The 22,366-nt window shown below is 36.8% G+C and overlaps 1 protein-coding gene across 4 annotated transcripts in view; it reads left to right on the top strand.

Annotated features, from left to right (window-relative positions):
• The window catches only part of CNTLN (centlein), a 196,297-nt gene that overhangs the window by 103,618 nt on the left and 70,313 nt on the right, over positions 1 to 22,366 (top strand). For all 4 annotated transcript variants that reach the window (XM_063320958.1, XM_063320959.1, XM_063320962.1 and 1 more), the window contains 2 exons: positions 15,827 to 15,876; positions 21,402 to 21,493. In XM_063320958.1, the coding sequence (XP_063177028.1) occupies positions 15,827 to 15,876; positions 21,402 to 21,493 (142 nt within the window). The remainder of the gene's footprint in view (positions 1 to 15,826; positions 15,877 to 21,401; positions 21,494 to 22,366) is intronic.

Below are 22,366 nucleotides of genomic sequence, written 5' to 3'. Positions count from 1 at the left end.
GATTATTATAATTATAATTATATTGAATTAATATATATGTCATGTTCAGCTATGTTATGTATTGAATTAATTTGGAACAAATTAAATTCACACTACATGGTTATTAAAAAAGTGTCACTTAGAGAGTATAGCCCTTCTGATGTACGTACTACCTCGGTAAAGTAATCTTTCTGTTCTTCAGTTTTAGGAGTGCTGGGACATAGCAGGCTTCTTACTGCTACATACTTAAATCTGATCACTCAGGGCTCTTGTTTACTTTTTACTGCAATTAGTAATTCTATACTGCAAAGCCAAATGTAGTTAAAATAACAATGTATATGTATTTCTTTAGGTTTTGGATGGATAAAAAGATTGCTAAATCTAAAATACCACCTTTTGATCTGCTAAAAATGATTAGAGCCTTGATTCTGCAGCTAGTGTTAGGGGTTTCTGACAAAGGTGCATGCTTACTGACTAGACTGAATGTTGCTCAGTGGAAATGACAGTCAGGCTCAAGTGCGAGAACTTGAAACAGTGCAGTTGATGGCTAAATGCACTGCAAATAATTTAAAATGTAAGAAAACACTAGCACTAGTTGTACTACAGGGTGCAGTTTTTAAAAGATGTTTTTAAAGGACCAAAGTCAGAGCTGTAAATGCCACATGAAGTCATTTAGGGGCTTTTGTATAATTAACCTACATTGCCCCTTTTGTGAAGAGAATTATTTACTCTTTTCTAGCAAGCTTACAGTAACATTTTCACAAGGGACTGTCAGCTAAATGAAACAAATATATTGTTGTTTTCAAGTGAGAGTGATCTGTCTGGGATGATGAGATTAATGACCTCTAATTGTTAAGCTTGTCTCTAGAACTTTTCTTACCTGTGTCCACCAGATCATATAATTTCCTGTGTGCTAGTAAACAGAGAAATTTGGGGACTTGCTATGTTTTTGGAAATGAGATGCGTTGCTGCTTTTCCTGTGTTCTTCCATATTTAATCAGACTTTTCCTGTCTGTAGGTATTTGTTCAAAATCCAAATGGTATTATCCAATCTCCATAAGCAGCCGGTAATACTTTGGTGCTTTGTCATAGATGGTGACACTGTGTCATACTGAAAACATACAGTCATGCCATTAAACATTCTTCCATAATACATAAGCAGGGAAAGGCAGAATCAAAGTTGCATTAGTGATAAAATTTGGGCATTGTCAGGGATAAGAATAGCATAGAGATGCTGGAGAAGAGTAGGGACTCTTAAGTTAGCTTCCCGTTGTATTGCTTGCACAGAACTATTACCTGCCTTGCTGTTGAATCACAGTAATTTCTATAGATTATCTGGGTGTTACAGAAACGAGATATTCTACTGTTGGTAAGCACACTGCCTGTCAGAGTGCTGTCTTTTTCTTATCTCTATTGCCTAGGCAAAAGTTCTTCAGATTTTAGATGGAAATGTCTGATTTATCAGCCTACAGATACATATGTATGTATAAAAATTAAAAAGTACTAAGTGTGTCTTGTTAAACTGTACTGAACGTTCATAGTAAGAAGCCTATGAACCTACAATCTATAACACCAAAGCACACCAAAGCTGGTAACATAAGCTGTCAGGCTGCTATATTAATAGAGTTATGAGGGATCAGCATGATCTTTGTGATGAACTACTTGGCTCTCCTTTGCTGCATGCAGCACAATATGCATACAGATACAAAAGTGTAATCTATCTTAATGTTTTTGGATGTTTTTCTAATTTGTAAAGAATTCAGAATGCGTATTCTAAGAATTATTGTTAAATTTACTTTTTTCAAACACAGACACATGAGAAATAACATGGCATCTTCCAAATTTTCCTAAAACTCAAATATTTCAGCGTAACAACTAACTTAAGAAATTGATTTGTATCCTTACTTTGCATTATTGGAAACCAGCTCCATACTAAAGCCAGGCTGTAGGTCATAGAGACTTCGGTGTGTTTGTCATCTGAGGTTTATATAAAGGTTAAAAGCACTGTTGCGACACTGTAACTCTCTTGATGTTCATGCAATGGAGTTCGCACCCTATGTGCTTCTCCAAGTTATGTTGATTACACTGGTAACGCAATCATGGCCCTTCAGGTTGCATCCTTTCTGAACTAACTACAGGTAAACACTGTTTATGAGCCTATTCTGTTGGTCTTGTTATAAAGGAATGAAAAAATTAAAATTATGAGCATAATTCACACAATGTAACTTTTTTTTTAAACACCTTCTGGTCAATCAGATGGGTTTTGTGCTACAGTAAACCAAATAAAAGATTACTAAATGGAAGATAAAATTTTAGGCATGGGTTTCTACCATCCTTTTGCAAGCTAAAGGTTATGCTGCATGTTGGAATTATTTTAGTCGCTAGTCACTAGCACATCTTTGGTTTTTGAGTGACTATTAATTTGAAATATATCTCAAAACTCATTCTTGACAACTATGACACTGCTCACTTTTGTTATGTGAACAGACATTGGATTGGTGGGGGGAGTTGCTTTTATCCTTTTTGCTCCTGAATGCGGGTTGTAAATCAGAGAAACTTTACTTAGCACCAACAGATATTGCTTCCTGCGATTTTCATCCATCCTGTAAGTGACTGAATTGGGAAACAGGAATGATAAAGACATATTTCTGGGAAGTGAATGGACAAAGTAAGATAGATAGCTCAATGACCCTGTATAGTCAAATGTTCCATTTCCTTGGTTAATTAAGACTACAAGTTTCTTTGTGTAAACTGTAAGTTTACAATTTCTTGCTGTAAAGGAATTCCAGTAAATCATTCTGAATAGTCTGAATGTTCACAGAATGTAAGTAATGCTACTACTTTTTGCTTTACTCTTCTTTTGGCAGCATTATCCCCAGACATATGTAATGGTTTTTGCTCTCTCGCACAGTCTAGATCAAACACCTGCTCCCAGGTTTACTCTCACCTCCCAAGGCTGTCAGTTGACACATAAATATACAGATCCATGAAAAGAGCATATTTTGCCCTTACTGCAGGCAAATGTTCTTGAATCATAATGCTGTAGGAACAAAGTGAAGAATTTCTGTCAGAGTAGTATTTCCCATGCAAAAGTTGGATAAAGTTTCTGCCTAGCTGAGTTCTCATCACTATAAACAATTTTTGAGTAGTAGAAAATTAAAATTAGTGTTTGCATTATGACATATCAGACGACTCATCCTCATTTATGAAAGCATCTTCCTACATTTTCTGTATGGGCTTTTTACAAAAGTATACATAATGTGCATGTGCATTCTACTCCGGTTTTACAGAGTACAATTTTTACTCTTTTGAAGACTCAGGAACAGGAAATGCAATTCAGTTTTGCTTACCTAGAGGACCTTTCTGGGTTAATTTGCTGTCTTTCTTCCCAAGTTCCTTTCTTTTCTGAGGGGAAGAAAATGGAGCTTCTTCTGCTGTCCCATTTTCCTTGTAAGGATTATTAGGCTATTTAGCTTAAGTTCTGGATAAGAAAAAATTGCCTAGCACTACTTTGATCCATTGTCTTTAAAACTTACTTATTTTGGCTACTGTAATAAGCAACACTACTGTCCCTTTTTAAGGACCCTGATAAAGAGCATGCAAAGCCTGCTTAGCAGTTTTTTTCTGTCTGATTTTATTCTTAATTTGGCTTTCCAGTCTTTAACAGTCTTCCATGACTCTGGAGGAAAACATTTGAAAAGGCAATAGTTAACCTCTTGGACTCAGAGGAAGGCTTCCCTGACTGCAGCAGCTCCTGGACTAGCCCCCTGATATCTGTCCAAACCAGCAACTGTGTGCATTAGGAGATTGTGGATGGTTCTGCTTATTTCTCCAAAGAGTCATCCTCCTGCAGTCTTACAACTTGTAATCCTTGGGAAGGAGTCGGTTTCCTCAGTGGGTTATTCCTTCTTATATATTCAGCTCTATTAGAAATGAGATTCTCTGCTTGGTTTTATTTTCCAGATAAAATTCCCTAGGACAAACGGAAAAAAAGTCTTATTGTTTGTTTGGATGTTTATTTTAGACTGCCATGAGCCTGCTCTCTTAATTCCTTTTATCTGTATGCAGAGGAGTGTAGGAGTCTCCTGCTGGCCCTACCTGTGAATGCTGAAAGCTGCTGATGAGCAATGGCTGACTTATGGGATGTGTATTACTCGGGAGGCAGTGGTTTGCTAGAGGACTAACTAGAGTCCTCTGGCAGTGGGTTAACCTAAGGTTGGCAACTCTTGTGGGAAGGAGCCCTTTAAACTGGTAAATGCAGAGAGAAAGTTTATGCTACAGTTCAGGTTATCCTTCTAAATTACCTTTTATTTAATGCATTGAGACCCAAGTGCGCATGTGTACATGTACCTTAGATTTGGAGCTCTGTGAGGGCTCCTGATGGTATCTTTAGAACTGCTGACAATTAAAAATGATGAGTACTAGGAAATTTTGTTCTAGTAAGAAGGTATATTTTGCAGAAGCTCTGCTTATATGCAGATGGTATGAGCATTTCTCCTGTTCTAGTAACTTGATAAGTAAGCAACTGTTACAGAGAATTTCTTGCTGATGCCTAGCTATAATCTAAAAGAAATCAAAAGTAATTCCTTTGGCAAAACTCATTCTATGCACAGTTTTATTATGATACCTCTTCCTATATTTCAAATGGGTGAGTATTAAAAAAAAATATTAAGAAATGAAGGAGTAATCAAAAGTATTATATTACCATAAAATAGAATTCAGAATATGGTATGATACTGGAAAGAGCAGATACTATAATTGTGGGTCAAGGCCAGTACCTTTAAAAATGTATGCAATACCAGCATAACCTATTAGCTGGATAAATTTGCTCTCTCTTGATTTCTTACTATCCTTGTTTTAATATTGCCAACTAGGACTGTGGCAATTATAGTCGGAGGATAGAAATGAAGCACTGGTACATAAAATAGGAGGGTGAGTACTCTCCTGATCCTCTTGCTGCCTTTGGTATATTTACATTACAAGCAAGAAGAATGACTTTCATGAAGTTATTGATAGTAAACAAAATACTTTTGAGATTGTTCTTGGGATGTGAAAACAAAGACATGATTCTGTTTCTGACCTGCCACATTAGAAGATACTGTCAGTATTCTCGGAAGTGCCATTGGATTCTTGCTAATTTAGGGTGCTGATCCCTGTTAATTCAAGGACTTAATGGCATCTCCTTGGGAAGGAAGGAGTTGGAAGTTACTCTCTGACCACGTAATATAGAGCATCTAAGACTGTTGCTGGCCTGAACTGTTTCTTGTCAACAGAGTAAACTTTAAATATATTTTGGAGTAGGCTATATTGTCAGAAGCTCTCTTTAGGTTTTCGACTTGTTTTGGAAACAGATAAGAAAATGCTTGCTGTTGAGGAAGAATTACTGAAGAAATAGAGTCAAATTCTACCAGATATACTTACAAGCAGCATAACCTCTCTATGCAGAAGGCTCAAGGCCATGAGGCAATTTCAGGTCTGAATAAAGATGAAAAGCAGTACACCAGTGTCTAGGCTTTGTATGGCTTTAAGTCACTTTTCTCCCATCTGATGGGCTCTCATTCGAAGCTAGCAAAGCTCCTAGAAAATACAAGATTTGAGTATAAGTAAGAGCAAGGCATTTTTTTTCTGGAAGGAGTCATAAATTCTGGATTTTTTACAGTCCACTAGTTTTATTACTCTTTCAAGCACATTGCAAACCCAGTCATTCTTTCTTCCCTCTTTAAGAAATGATCCTGAGCAGCAAAGTGTGTATGGGAGCTGAATACATATTTTAAATAAAATTTTCAGTTCATCTAACAGATATAGGATTAGTGTATTTGTTCTTAAAATTAGAAATAGCAGCCATGTATGTCACTCACAGTTATGTGACCTTCATTGTTGGCAAATTTGGTATGGTGTTACTGTAAATTTTCAGGGTATATTTTTCAGTTGTACAGTCTTTAGGATTCTAGAAACCTTGACTATAAACTAACCAGAACTGTAAAGACTTTCCCAGTTCCATCAGAAAAGAGTTGTTTGCCATGTTTTGAAAATGTTTTATACCTTTTCGGCGTAAAAAACCCCAAACCCAACTGATTGAAATTAACCTGTGTAAAGAATGCATCTAGGTACAGGCCAAGTGATAACTGCAATTTCAACATTGCAAGATTTTAGAAATGGCTCACTCCATTAGCATTACCATTGCAGATAAGCTTTTAAACTTTGAGTTTAATGAAACTTAATAAAGTTCAACTGAGTGGTTACTTATTTTCTTTTCATCTGGATTGCTGATAGGTATTCCTATTCGTGAATCTTTTTTGCCTAAGGTTATTCATGTATACAGCTAGGAGGTGTTTTATGCAAAATTTCAGAAACAATTCTGAGCAGGTTTTTTGTTGCTTTTAAAGCACATTGAAATTTATTTAGGTTTTATTTCTATTTTTAGTTTTTTCATCAATTTATTAATGATTATTGACCGAATTTACAGAATTCTGGAGTTTCAACACCCTGCAAAGTTTCACCTCCTCCACATATCAATATAAACAATTGTGTAAGGTGTCAGAATACTTCACAGTATGTTTATCTTTCTGGTATCTCTCTATTGTTTTAAATTATATCCTAGAAACTTCCCTTTTTAATATTTAAATTAAATAATGGAATGAATACACAGCATGAATTTGACAGAAACTGTAAAATGCAGTAGTAGCCTTTGACTTTGTCAAGAGAAAAGGTGCGAAGATGTGAATTGATCACGAGCTGGAAGTGATCAATTTATACGCACACTCAGGTTTGTTTGTCTTTCCTCTTGACCTGCATATTTCCATCGTATTCAAATCCCATCATTCATTCTTGAATTATGGTTCAAAGGTCTATCTTCTCTGAGTCCATAGAGCAAACTTTTTTTCCAAAGAAAAGTTTTTCAGTTTCCTATTATGATTACCATAGACTTTCATTTGAGTTCTACATTGCTGTATGTATTCAATTTAGAACCTCAATCACTTCAGTTCTCTAAATTATGTTTTTCCATAGGCCTCCTCTTTTTCTTTTTTTTTTAACTCGTGGTTCATCAACCTTAACTGCAGGACTGCATAATTTGTCCTGTTTGATTGCTACCTTGTTTGTTTTTTCCTTTTGTTGATGTTATGTGTGCCTTGCTTAGCAGCACTTCAGTACTTACATACATCATATTCCTCCTTTTGTACTGGGGTATCATCTCCAAATGAATTTCAGGTTCTATCTCTTCCCTGTACAAATGGAGCTCAAAATCTGTTTCATGTAAAATATTTAGAAGGTTGATGTTTTTTAATTGTGTAATAGACATAATAATGAGATCATATTTATGAGATGCTGACTGAAATAACAGACAAACTTAAATACAACCATACAATTAAAAAAATTAATTTTTTTAAAAGGCAGAAAATAATTTTTCCTTGAAAAATGCTGATTTATAAATTTCATATGCTATATATTTTATTTGCTTTCTCAAGCAAAAACATACATGGTGTGAAAAAGACAACTAGAAAGCACCCTGCTTGTCAACTGATATATTGTCATTAGGAGACTTGTGAAAGGGTAAATAAAAATCATTCTCCATATTCTATGCTACTGATTTACAAAGTAGAGGGTTGACTGTTTCCAAATTTTTGTAAATTTGTTCTTCTCCTGCATTTCCTAAATACTCTCATTGCTGAATTTCCCTACTGGGAAAAGAGTTGTGCTCAAATACTTGTGCCACTTGGTATTATAATCTGAAATAGGAAAGATAATTAACCTAATCCTCAATGTAAATTTATAATCTCTTTCACTTTGTTTAGTAATTTATGGATTTATCAGGAGAAAAATTATTTGATACCAGATACAAAAAAGTTTAAAATATGCCGATTTTTAATTTTCTTTTTAAGTCAAGCTTGTAGTTGTGTGTAAGTGTAAAATGTGAAATTTGTGGAGCTGTCCTAAAAAAATTGCTAGAAACACAGTTAAATGGAGATTAACATAAACATCTAACATATACATAACCCTCAAAATTGCCTACTCTTGAAACATCTTCAACTCCCGGCATTTCTACTGTCAAAAGATGGAGGTGGCAAGTACTAATGTTCAAAGATTTCTTTTCAATATCCATGCCTCAAGACTACAATCAGCTAGAATCACTTTACACAGAAACTACCTTTCCACTGTAGAAACATCTTCAAAGATTCCATCTCTCAGCTTCAGTTTATGTCTTGGATCTTTTCAGATGACATAAACAGGATGCCCTTTGCTCAGCGCTTGCTAAATCAAACACAAGTTTTTCAATTCACAGAGAAATCCCCTTTCATTTAGGATCAAAACCTGGCGCATTTCTTCTTTCCATTGTTTGATGTGTTAACTGAAACTGAACTATGTGAAAACTGATGCAGTAAATCTAGTGAGCATTTGCCTAAGATAATTACAGCAAATATTAGCTTCATCTGCTAAAATAGTGTTAGAAGCTCTTACTCACAGTATCTGAACTTTGACACTGCTGTTCTGACTCTCGAGTTCCAGTAGGTTATTGTTCTGCATTACCACACACAGAGCTTATTTTTGATCCTTTGAGTGGAAGGATTGCAGAGGTAATCCTTCTCTCGCCCCCAGTAAGTGAGGGAAGCATCTCATGTCGCTAGAATACGTGCAACTGGATCACAGGTCTCTTCAAGTACCTAATCCGCTTCGTAGAAGAGTTGAACATGGATCATTCAAAAGACTGGTGGGGCAGACATAGTCTGCTAAAGGCAATTCCCTTTCTGGGGAAAAAACACACAGAGATGTTTACCTTCAGACTCACTTGAAGTAGTTTTTGGAGAGGCAGGGAGGGTTTCATAAAGATAAATCGTTTTTTATCTATTAGGTTGGCACATCTGTGTGATAGGATGCTGAGGCAGATAATGGTGTAAATGAAAGGCTGGAAAGCAAATATCCTGCCCACCCCTGCTTTTTGCCACTATGTTCTTTCAGTTGAGTCATTTCATTCAGTGTTGCATTATACTTCAGCAGTTTTCTGTGACTTCTTCAGTTACCTTGAATTTCTTGGAGCCCCTTCTTGCTCCTTAGAAATTTCTTACTTGATCCTTTGTTGCTTGTTCCAACTGATCATGTTCACTTGTTCTTGTGGAAAGTAGCAATCACGCAGTCTCTGCAAAAAGTTCTATTCTTCAAGAAGACCACAAGAAGACCCTTTCCTCCTTTTTATTGAGCTGGTCTCTTGTAACAAAATATGCAGGCTACAGTACTTTTGTGGCGAATTTTAGAGAACTGAACTAGATGTGGGTTTTTTGTTATAATGCATATACAGGTCGTTCTGGGTTTTTTTTGCGAGTTCTAGCTAGAGTAGCATGTCAAAAATATTCAAATATATCGGAACACATTTTACTTCTGAGTTGTTAACAAATGGACAAGAAAGAAGAGCTACTTGCTTCTGTATGTGGTTCTTCCCATCGTGATTTTGCTCTGTTTTTAACCTTGAAATGGAAAAGACTTACGGGTGGTAGTAAAAACACACTTGACTGCACACATAGTCACGATAAAAAGCCACAATTACTTGTACCTTCCTTTTTCATGTTCCAATTTTGTATAATGAATGTAATATGTATCAAGACCATACAGGTAGTCACAGAATCATAGAATGGTTTGGGCTGGAAGGGACCTTAAAGATCATCCAGTTCCAACCCCCTGCCATGGGCAGGGACACCTCCCACTAGACCAAGCTGCTCAAAGCCCCATCCAGCCTGGCCTTGAATTATATATTTTTGTTTTTCTCTGTTACCACCATATTTGTCATAAAAATTCCATAGAAAATAAAGCTTGAAGGTTTTGTTGTATTACGTTTGTTTTTCAGGAAAAAAAAAAAAGAAAAAAGATTTAATAGAAATCAGTGTAGAATCTGTTCCCAAATGGGTTAAATACTTAGAAATTTGCTCAATGCTAACCGTATTGGCCTTCAGTGGCCCGGTCTGTGCATTAACAAGTTTGTGAACCTAAGATTGTCAGGCTTCAGAGATTAGAAAAAATGAAAGAATCCAAGAAAACAACTAACTCTGTGTTAATATATGCTGCTGCAAAGAGTATAAATCTTGGGAAAGGAGAACATCATGTTTGCAAGGAGGAATTAGATGAGACAATAAATGAGATGAGACTTGCTGTTTAGCTGATGTTACAATGTCCTCTTGCACTAAGAATGCTCCTGCAGTAAAGGGACTCTTTAAGGGTAAGAGGAAGCGGGTGTTGGTAGTGGGAGGTCACAAAAAATAAGGAAAGTTGTTTTAAAATATTGTCAACATTAGTTGACTGACATATTAAACAACAGAATGAGGAAATAATTTACAAGTACTTCTGTGCTACAAACGCAAGTACTAAGATGTGGAACTGGACTGCTTGGCATCAGATGACACAATCCTGACACACTAGGCATCTCAATGACCTGGAGGAAGGAAAGTTATCTGTGAGGTACAGTGTTGCCCAGGTGCTATCTTTGCAGGAATGACAGAGTGGGATGACCTGGTGAGAGAGTGGTACTGTATGAAAAGGATCATTTAAGTGTAATGTCAGACAGCTATTACGGAAAAAGGGAACACTGTGTCATGCTTTTGCATAGGAGTCCTATATTTCAATAATAAGTAAGTAGCAGTCAGATTGTACTGCTGATCTTTTCATCAGGATGCTGACACTGATGCAGAAATGTGAAGCGAGATTTAATGAGTTGTGAAGGACAGACTGTAATCACACAAGTTTTCAACTATCCACATAGATCCTGCATCTCTACCTTGCCAAGACAAGATGTGGAGATACAAACTTTGTATGGAATAAGTAGCTTTTCTAGAATGATCAGTCTTAGAAACCAAAAGGAAAAATACTGTTCTGGAATTTATTTTTAGTGGTATACAGAACTTAGTTCAGAAAGCATTACAAACAAAGCCTTTCTGTAGTAGTTACCTCAATACAATGAGAAGCACAGAATTGTGCAGCTTGGAAGGAACATCTGGAAGCTGTCTTGTCCAACCTGCTGGTCAAAGCAGTGTCAGTTTTGGATGGGGCCAGTCTTTATTCAGTGGTGCCCAGTGACAGGGCAAGAGGTAACGGGTACAAACTTGAACATAGGAAGTTCCACCTAAACATGAGGAGGAACTTCTTTACTTTGAGGGTGACAGAGCGCTGGAACAGGCTGCCAAGAGAGGTGGTGGAGTTCCCATCTCTGGAGTCATTCAAAACCCATCTGGACGTGTTCTTGTGCAACCTGCTCTAGGTGACCCTGCTTTGGCGGGGGGGTTGGACTAGATGATCTCCAGAGGTCCCTTCCAACCCCTATCATTCTGTGATTCTATGAAAAGATGGAGGAGATGGAGACCAAGGATGCAGATTTCAGAACCTTTCTGGGCAGCTCTTCCACGGTCTGACCAGCCTAAGGAGCAGTTTCTTTTTATATCTTGTTGGATTTTGATGTATTCTAACTTGTGTCCATTGGCCTTCATAGTCTACTGTGCTCCTCTGAGAAAAGTCAAACTCCATGTTTTGACATCCTTGTGTTAGGTAGACAGCAATAAAATCTTACCTTCTCGGTAAGGCCAAATAAACCCACATCTTTCACCCTGTAATGTGCCCAACCCCTGACCATCGTGGAACCCCTTTGCTAGATTTAATTTAGTAGGTCAGTGTTTTTCCTGGAGGAACCCAGAACTAGACGCGGCCACACATGCAGTCTCAGAAACGCTGACTATACTTTTGCCTATACAGCTAGTATGTTGTTAGTCTTTGCCACAAAGGCATGTCACTACCTAGTGTTCCACATGTTGCTCAGAAGAACCCCACTTTTTCTGCAAAGCTGCTCTCTAGCCAGTTAGTCTTCTAGAATGTCCTGTTGCAAGGGGTTATTCTGGCAGGACTTTGCCTTTGGTGAACTTCATGAAGTTCCCATAGGCCCATTTTTTCCTGCCTATGAGGTCTCTCTGAATAGCAGTCCAGCCCTCTAGCAAGTGCATGGGTTGCTTCCCTCAGTTTAATATCATCTGTGAACTTGCTGAGAGGCACTCTAACCCATCTTTGAGGTTGTTAATAAAGAAATTAAACAGTACTGGCTCTGGTAGAGATCCCTGAGGGATGCTTTTAATAGCTCGCTGCCAGCTGGACTTCACACCACAGATCATCACCCTTTGAGCCTAACAGCCCAGCCAATTTCCCAGCCACCTTATCTACTTTTCAGTTCAGATCTCAACTATTTGGCAGTAAGGAGGTGGTAGACAATCTCAAATGCCTTGACAAATTCAAGGTATATACTGTTGTCTGCTCTTCTTTTATTCATACAGCCTGTCCTCTCCTTACAGAGGCAATCATGCTGGTAAAGCAAAATTTTTCCTTGATAAATCCATTCTAGCTGTTTCCAATCACCTTCTTGTCCATTAGGTGGCTTGACGTGATTTCCAGGATGATTTGCTCTGTAACTTTCCTAGGAAAAGAGGTGAGGCCTGTATTTTCCCACATCTCATCTTTTATGAAGATGGGTTCATGTGATGTTGGCCTCTTTTTTTCTTTCTTTTTTTTTTTTTCTAATTAGATTTAAATAGTAGCAGAAGAGTGGACCAAATCAATTGCCCTGGGGATATTCACTTTCCAGAAAGGGAACTACATAAAAATGGAACAACTAGTCAAAAAACTACCAACCCCCCCAAACACTAAAACAAGCATTGCAGAAAGCCTATGAACAGTTGGAGACTGTTAAGAAGGGTACTGTAGCTGAAACTCAATTGAAGTAAGTGCTACAATTTAAAAAAAAAAAAAAACGAAATTAAGAAAACCCAAACCAACCCTCACCCCAAAAAGGTCTTAAGAAGCTCTCTCTAAAGACTCAGTGGGGAAGTTTTTGTGGCCCTTGCAGAGAAAAGGTCAGCATTTAAAACTTAAGCTTGCATTAGTGAGAACAGGTAGGCCAATAAACAATGGCAGGACAAATGCAAGTGGGAAGCTGAGAAGGCTAAAAAAAGCTCTTGAAGAGTGGTTTTCAAAGATGCTTAAGCTGTGATCATAAAATTTTGCTTAAGTAAAGTGAAAAAGAAGACAGTTAGGAAATTTGTAGGTTTGCTTAATGATAACAGTATAAAAGGATAAGGACACATGGGGTTTACAAGGCTGTAAAAGAACAGCTCAGTGAATCTTTGCATCAGTCTTCCCTACTGAAAATGCTAAGAGATGCCAACAACTCATGTATTCTTTGTAGCAGATAGATCAAAGGTGTTAGATCTGTTTGAAGTAGCTGGAAAGTAATTATGAGGTCAAGTAGGTGAGTTATTTGTTAATATCTTGTTGTTAATATCTTCACACCCGAGGGGGGGTGAAGAAACTGAAGTATGAAATTACTGAACTGTAACCTCATTGTAAACAGCCACTGTGCCAGTTGACTGGCAGGTTGCTACTCCAACTCCCATCTGCAAAATGGGCTCTAGAGGGAGCTGCAGACCAGTGAGCCTCACTGCTTCCACACTTGGGAAGATGTCTGTCTTTAGGAAACAGAGTGGGAAAAAAGAAAAAACAAAACAAACCAAAAAAAGAAGAAAAAAATTAAACAAAAAGGAAAAAAACCCACGTGAGGGAGGGAGATCACTGAGCACCAATCAACACAGTTTTGTTGGGGAAGCATCAGTGTGGCTCCTGTAAAAGGAAATCCTGCTTCATTAACCTGCTGGAATTGCAGAAGGGTGACAGTAACCATGTGGATAAATCTGACCTGTATTTTCCAATTGCCTTTGACAAGACTCCACATGAAAGGTTATAAAGAACTTCCATTCCTGCGGGATTGGAGGAAAGGTCCTTTTAGCAACAGGGAGCCAGTTAAAGCAGAGGAAACAAAAGGTAGTGCTTACGTGCTGCTTTCAGGATGGAAAATTGGAATCAGGCTGCAGAAACGGCTTGTGCTCTCTCCTGAGTAGCATCTGCTTTTGCCTCTGCTGGAGACAGAGCACTGGTGATGGATGGACCCAGGGCTGGTCTAACCCAGTTGGACATTTCTAGCGTTCATACAAGCCAGTCATTGACTCGTATGGGTTGGATGAGGTCTTACACGTTACAATTTCTTGTCTAGGCTTGCCTGAAATATTTCCAGCTTAGATATATAATAACTTCTATTGGAGACTATTTCACAGGCAAATGAATTTATTTGGAAATGCTTCAGATATTCAGACTATAAACCTACCCTTTTATTTATTTCATATTGTTTATTTACTTCTGTGTGTCTTTCATCACCCTAAAAATATCTTTATGTAAAAATTAATTATTTTTAAAGCTCTTCTACAATTATCATTGTATGCTTGTCAACTTAGTGTGTAGGGAGGCAGTATGAATGTATATGTATATGTCTGTAAATGTGTGTTCATTCAAATAATGTTTTTAAAGTTGAAAAATAACATGTTCAGAAGATAGAGGTTCAAGCAGGAAGGATTCTAAAATATCCTTAATTGACTCCCTTGTATTCATGTAATGTTGAGTACGGTCTCTAAATGCGTAAACAGAGAATGTTTTTTCAAGGAAGCATTGTGCCATTCAGTGCAAAAAGTGAACATGCCATGAAGAGTTAGGACAGTATGGAAGTAAAAGCCGCTGTAGACTTGTGTTATAGAAACTGTTGATGACTGAAGCATTGAAAGAGCAGAGGAGGTGAACCTGGGAAGGCAGCTGAGTGATCCTGAAAATAGCTGGAGTCTTATGTGTCATGCAAAGCAAGTTTCTCATTTTCTCATTTTTTACAAAGAAAATTTTACAAATTTCTCATTTTCTTTGTACTTGGTGTGAGACACTGGGATGTCAATTGCAATGTTTAGAGTTACAACTGAGTCAGAGATACATTAAACATAATGTGCTTTAAAATACTGTGTATACTGAAAGACCATTTTTAAATACCCTTTCCTTAAGTTAACAGATATTTTGGCCTAATTTTCGTTGGGCCTTATCTCAGAGGGATTTTGTAAAGCATCAGTTTCCTGTGAAGCAGTTAGATGCTGCAGTTCAGAGTACAGCAGAAAAGGCTATGAAGAAATTATCAAATCAACCGTCAGAACAGGGCTACAATAATGTGTATTTGTATAGGATATGAGGTTATATGCTAAGCAAAATCTGCATGTGAAATGACTGCCCTCTGTTCTATGTGCTGTAGGATCCTAGGCTAAAGTAGGTGGGGATCTTATTGCTAAATATAATATATATATAATGAAAGATGATGTCAGAAAACAGAAGTATAAATGAACCATTTAAATTAATGTATTTTGTTCTCGCATTTCCCAATCTGCCTTTGAAACTTTTATATTTTATATCATTTAAACAAAATTAAAAACAGTAATTCGGTTATTTTGTTGTACAGACCTTAGCTGATTGGTATTACAGAATAAACTATATCAGTAATATAGTAACAAATCAGGAACAGAAAAGGGGAGGAGAGACTTTGTTCATACGTTTCTCAAATGGCCGCTGGAAAAAAAAAGGAATGGTAAGATATATCTGTGCAAGGTTGGCGGGTGGTTTTCCCTGAGACTGAATACTTACTGCCCGCTTAACAGGATTCCACCTCCTAATGGTTTGCTTTTCGTTTCAGGTGTTTTCTTACTAAAAAGGATCATCTGAAACTATGTATGTTACAACCAACATTATATGTGAATTTTGTAAATTCACATTTATAAATTTTAATTGACTGTTGTGCAAATGACAAATGTTTGAAGTATGCTAAGTGTTGTCAAATTAGAACTAATTCCTCGATGTTAACCATTTTTTCCACGTGAATATATTAATATGTTCTTGGTTTATTTTTTTATTATTTTAGTGGTGTCTACATGGCTGTTCTGTGCTTCTTACTTTTTTATTTCTGTTTTTGTAGACTGAATCTTGAAGAAGAATTGGATCAGATGAAAGTACACCGATCTGTAGGTAAGTTCACGCAATACAGGAGTTTAACTATGTTTACAACAAAAAAAGGGAAGGTATAGTATTTTATATGTGTATATATGGTCTATTAGAAATCTTAATTTTAAGGTTATTTTCTCACCAAAGGTTAGTTTCTTTTTGTTGAATGTGTATTTTATAAGCATAAGGCCATACATGTTCTTATTTCAAAGTATATTTACCCTTAATTTCTCCACATGTCTATTAAATCAATGACAATTTTTACATATAGATATACACTAATGTTTGCAAAGTATGTGTATAACCTACATACAAAATTAGTTAATTATTTTATGTTTAAACTATCTATGTGTATGTATGTAAATATATATATGTGTAAAATCTAAAGCATGTTTATATGTTTATGAAGCTTTCTACAGAATCTGAAATGGTTTTTGCAGTATTGAAATACAGTGACACAGAAACTTCATGCTTATTCAGACTTCTTTTTTTAGTACTAGTATCACAAAGTATGTGAATTTGAAAGTAAATCAAAATGGTGGAAATCTTGAATTGATTGTGAATATCTCGCATATTTACAATCCTTACCGTAGTTGATGGTTCTGTGAAGATGTTTCTTTGTCAGTCAGATAGGTAATAAATTGCCATTGCCTCTTCATCATTCCTCTGATTCTTTGTATTATTTGCTGTTCCTGAATGGTCTGGTAGAAGTATTCAAGAGTGCATAGATACAGTTCAGCTGGGTGTCACATCTGTGGTGAATTCTTTATGCACGGTATTGTGCAAAAGAAGGGAGTAGGAGACTTGGAGAAGTACTCTGCATGTGCTTAGCACTAAAGCCTTACCATTCTTTATTCCAATTTTCTGCTATTGGCAATTTTCTTTTTTTGTGATAATGTTGGCCACTTGAAGGAAAAAATAAAGATTTTTTTTTTCCCTGTATTTTAATTTTTTTTGGTATGGTATCTATAAAGCTGAAGTGGAAATATCCAGCTGCTGAATCACTGAATCACAGAATCTTCATGGTTGGAAAGGACCTTTGAGATCATCGAGTCCAACCAAACAACCTACAATCTCTGCCACTAGAGCATGCCCTGAAGTGCCACATCTAGACGTTTCTTAAATACCTCTAGGGACGGTGACTCAACCACCTCCCTGGGCAGGCTGTTCCAGTGCCTGACCACTCTTTCAGTGAAGTAATTCTTCCTAACACCTAATCTAAACCTCCCCTGCCGCAACTTCAGACCATTTCCTCTCGTCCTGTCATTATTCACCTGGGAGAAGAGGCCAACACCCACCTCTCTCCAGCCTCCTTTCAGGTAGCTGTAGAGGGCAATGAGGTCTCCCCTCAGCCTCCTCTTCTCCAAGCTAAACATGCCCAGCTCCCTCAGCCTCTCCTCATATGACCTGGTCTCCAGACCCCTCCCCAGCCTGGTAGCTCTCCTCTGGACACGCTCCAGCACTTCAATGTCCCTCTTGTACAGAGGGGCCCAGAACTGAACACAGTACTCGCGGTGAGGCCTCACCAGTGCCGGGTACAGAGGCACGATCACTTCCCTGCTCCTGCTGGCCACGCTATTCCTGAGACAAGCCAGAATGCTGTTGGCCTTCTTGGCCACCTGAGCACACTGCTGGCTCATGTTAAGCTGGCCATCCAGCAGCACCCCCAGGTCCTTTTCTGCCGGGCAGCTTTCCAGCCGCTCTTCCCCAAGCCTGTAGCGTTGCTTGGGGTTGTTGTGACTGAAATGCAGGACGCGGCACTTGGCCTTATTAAACCTCATACAGTTGGCCTTGGCCCATCGATCCAGCCTGTCCAGGTCCCTCTGTAGAGCCTTCCTACACTCAAAAAGAAGACTTTCCTACCCTCAAAGAGAAGACTGACTGTTTTCTTATGTGGTACTTTCATAGCCCCAGATAGAGCTGAAGGGAACTAGTGAGGGTTTCAAATACTGACTTTTAAAATTGCTTCTTTGTTTTTGCCTAGTTAGTCAGTCTTTGCACAGAGAGAAGTGGAAAGGCAACCAGCAGTGAGAAGGAGTTGAGGGCCTGCTGAGCAATAATGATGCGTTTCCAAAAAACAGTCAGATCCCTGAAACTGCCAGTTCTTCACATGTTTAGTGCTTTAACAATTAGTCTTTTATTCCTTCTTTTTTTCATTATCTTTCAGATTAAAACATATTCTTTTTTTAAAAGTGTGTGGGTGGATACACACTTCTGGTTTGGTTATTTGTATGATGATTGTTGTTGATGATTCTACTGAGACTGCGAAAAAGGGTTAAACTGCGAATGAAGCGTGCTAGGTAAATTTTATTTACCTTTCCCAGCATTTGTTGTTATAGGTATGAACAGGAAATTTTTTATAAGATACAAAATGAAATCCGAAGATATGTGTTAAGCAACACTTTCTGTTAGCACATAAAATGAGCTGACTCCAGCCATTTCCAAACTTATCAACTGAAGTACAAAAAAATAGTTGCTCATCCACTCTATAAAAAGTAATTTCCTTGTTGTTTCCCTTGCAAATCCTAGGGGGTTTGCACCAGTGTGGTGGATGCAGTATGGACATCGCAGTGTGGTGGACACTTTTATCAATTGGTTGACATTTTCTAGAAAACTACAGCATAATGACAAAAGCTGGATGTTAATCTTGGAGCATAAATCAGAGTATGTGAGCAATCCTCGTCCATGTGCTAAGAAATTGCCTACACCCTCTGCCCTAAAACTGAGTATTAAATGCCTTGCTCTTCTCAAATAGAAGTACGACCTCAGGTCTGTTATCTGTACTCTCCTGAGTCCAAACTTTATATGGTCTAAATACACTTTGTTCACAGTCTTAGTAAGTATGTTTTCTTTTCTAAAAGGAAACCTGGCAAGAATTTACTCAGCTTATCAACGATGTTGGAATTCACTTTCACCTTATCAGGTACCTGTTTCCATCAGGCATTCTAACATCAGGGATAAATTCTGAAAGAAATGTGATGAGACTTCTTCTGAATCTACCATGTCCCCAGCTCATGTGTGAGAATGTCATTCCCGTCTGCTGGTCTTCACAGTGCTTTTTCCCACTGTCTGGTTCAGACTTAGCATGTCTTTAGGAGCATGGGTGGCTACCACTGAGGTCAGTAACACAGTGGCTTTCTTCAACACGGCACCTCCTGTCTGTCAGGGGAATCCTTCACCTGGTGCATACTGCACGCAAAAATCTCATTCTTTTGATGGTTCATACAGGTACTCTATGAGTGACCAATATACAGCTCTGGGGTTTTTTTTGGAAACTGGTACATTTTTCTCTCTGTAAGAAGGCTGTCAGCAAATACTAATAGTGACCTGTGGTGTCATAATTCAAGTAGCATTTTGGCAGCAGTGTTGAACTAACTCATCATCAGATTTGGTGATTATTAATTAGGAGTTCTAAAGCTGGCAATTAACTGTGTTTTCTCAGTCAAATGTAAGTATAATTCTGTAACACCATGGTAATTTGATGACTGAAGATAGCTGGGTTTATGACTTGTGGGTCTTTTCCTTGAGGGAGAAGTTGGTAGGAGTATGATGGGTAAAACATAAGTCTTGCTGAGTAGACTGATACGATGAATCTTTCTGCTATCATAGACAGAAAGACAGTTATAGGCAATGCTGTTTCATTGCCTCCCTAACCAATTCCTGTGAACACTTATGTAACAATTAGAAGGGAGGAGGGGAGAAGAGGTCTGAATGGGCCATTTATTTTCTGCTCAATAGAAAGGGTTATGTATCAGTGACCTTTGGCTTTTCTTTAAATTATGTTGCTTGTGACTTCTGTAATAATATTGAACGTGTATAGTCTTTTCTATCTATTTTGAAGTAGTATTCTTTATTCTTTGCATATAACATGTTTATTTATAGATAGAGTTTTAAATTGTATTTTAATACATCCACATAATAAACATAACACCTTGTGTGCTTTGATCAGTTTCTTTGACTATGGGAAATCATTTTTCTTTTCAGTGGAATACAGTAAATGCTGATATAAAAGCTACAGCAGACATTCAAATGAGTGAATATTTAGAAAAAGATGAAAAGCATGTTCATATTATCTTTGTGTGTTACTTAAAGAATGTTGTAAATGTATGCAGTACCACTGTGCTGGGGGACTGTAGTCTGAAATAACATGGGAACTAACATATTAATATCAAGGTAAAGGTACATATTCCCCAGATGCATAGTTTTACCTTTTTCAGCTTTTATTATCTTTAGAATAGTGTTCCATTTATTTCATGAATACAGAAGTATTAATTGGCCATGACATGTTCCAAAGACAAAAGAAAGGTCTAATTCACTCTAACAAACTTGTTAGTCACTGTTTATATCAAGAGGATTGTGAATCTACAGAGAGTAACACTGTTTTCTTCTACACTTGCTTTGTTTATAAATCAAAAGTTTTTAAGTGACCTGCAGTGTCTGCTTGTAGGTTGAAATGATACTTCTAAAGCAGACCTTCACGACATAGCACAGATATTTATCCCTAAAGATTAATTCTTTAAGTTAATTCAGGGGGAAGAAGGGCAAGAAAAGAAATGTGAATATTGTGGTATTTTTGAAGTGTTGGTATTTTTTGTTCTTTAATGTAATATTTCATATTCTAAGAGAAAGTCCTTCTGAGGTGTGTAATTGCTCATTTCTGTGAGCTGTGGGCAATTTGCAAATGCTTGGGTCAAATCTAAACAGAATGTATTTTACTTCTCATTTACTGTATGTATTAGTACATCTAAGCTTTTTCTTAGCATTCTTTTCCATGAATAGATCTAATTTTTAACTTGTCTATTTTTGTAGGATTTTTAGTACCTAGAGTATAGGTACTATACTGTATAGTATATATACCTAGAGTATATATATAGTATATATATATAGTATATATACCTAGAGTATATATACCTAGAGTATAGGTACTCTACTCTCAGCTGTCTCTGAGAGTAATGCTTACAGTCATATTCACTCTCATTAGTTGTATCAATTTCTAATTTTTATGAATTCACAGTATTACAATGAAATGATTTGTGTGATTTATCTGGTGAAGTACATGATCTTTCACTTAACAAAAAAAAGGGTTTAAAGTTTTCATCCATCCTAATTCTGTTACTGTTTGCTTTGTTCACCAGTCACTCTGATCCTCCTAGCGGGGGACAAGACCTAGAGAACAAAACTGGTAGTGACTGTGTAGATAAAAAGGCAATGATTTCTGCTTTTAAGGCATAGAGGGAATAGTCTATAAAAGAGTAAAAATCAGAATGAAAGTACACCGTCTTTAACCTGCAGATCTATTGTACGTTTGAAAAGCTTGTACTCTGAAAAAAACATACTGTGATGCTACAAAGATTCATAATTATGTGACAGGACACTTTGAAAAGAGGTCACTCTTTAGAAACTGACCAAAAGGCTTGCCAAGAAAATAGACCACATTATAAATAATTGCAGAAGTAAAGAATGTCTAGGTATTGTTTTAGTGAAATATTAGGCATCACAATGTATTTTATTTATTCTCTGATATTGATGTATTATTTCTTTTCTGATAGAGCCACTTTTTAGACTTAGTGAAGATGATGGCATCAAGAACAGTACTCTAAAGAGGAATATGAAAGAAGTTTCACATCAGAAGTTACAGAAGGTAAGATACCAACCCCAGCAAACAGATTTAAATTTTAATCTAAGGATCATATATATATAAGTCAATACTCATGAATTTAGGCCGTGATTTTTCTCTCCTAATTCAAAAATATGGATTTCCAAAATTATGTCAGAAATGAATTCTAGTGAACTAGCTGTTAATGTATCATGTGAGATAACCATGGTTAACGTCAGAGAAAATGAAAAGAATGTTTAGAGGTATAAGTTAAAAATGAACAAATTATCTAAATTGGAAGTAACATATGTTTAGCTTTTTACCACTTTTAAGTTCAGAAACCTTAATTTCTTTTGCTGAGTATTTAACTTTACATGATATAAGGTGTTAATCTCCATAGACCTCTTGCTATAGAATAAAATTGATGCATAATAGTGATAAATCCATCTTTTTTTATATTTAAATTTTAGCAGAACATTGCATATGCAAATATTTTTTATGTATCACTCTCTTCATAAGATAGTATTGTATGCATTTAGTGTTCTTTGGCTTAGCAAATATGATGAGTATTTAATCTTTACTGCTAAACATTCTACATGTTTTACCCCATACAGTAACAAGATGTTCTTAACTAGTTGCTATTTGTATTGATATTTGTAATATACACAAGTAGTTTAGTATGTTAACAGGTGTTCACTTAAGAGGGCTCACTTGTATTTTACCATATGTTTTGTTTGCTGCAAAGAAAAGACATCCTTCAAACAGTATCATGCTTTTTGTTTGTCATTTTGCAAAACAATAATTGTTTAATTACTTATAAATCTTTAAAAGCATGCTTAAATTGAATAAACACAAATCTATAACTTTGAATGTCAGTTCGGGTATGTCTATTTATTTTTTATTTGTGAATTAACTTGT

This window comes from Chroicocephalus ridibundus, chromosome Z, assembly GCF_963924245.1.
Source record: "Chroicocephalus ridibundus chromosome Z, bChrRid1.1, whole genome shotgun sequence".
Classification (NCBI taxonomy): Eukaryota; Metazoa; Chordata; class Aves; order Charadriiformes; family Laridae; genus Chroicocephalus; species Chroicocephalus ridibundus.
This window is presented reverse-complemented; position numbering and strand designations above follow the sequence as displayed.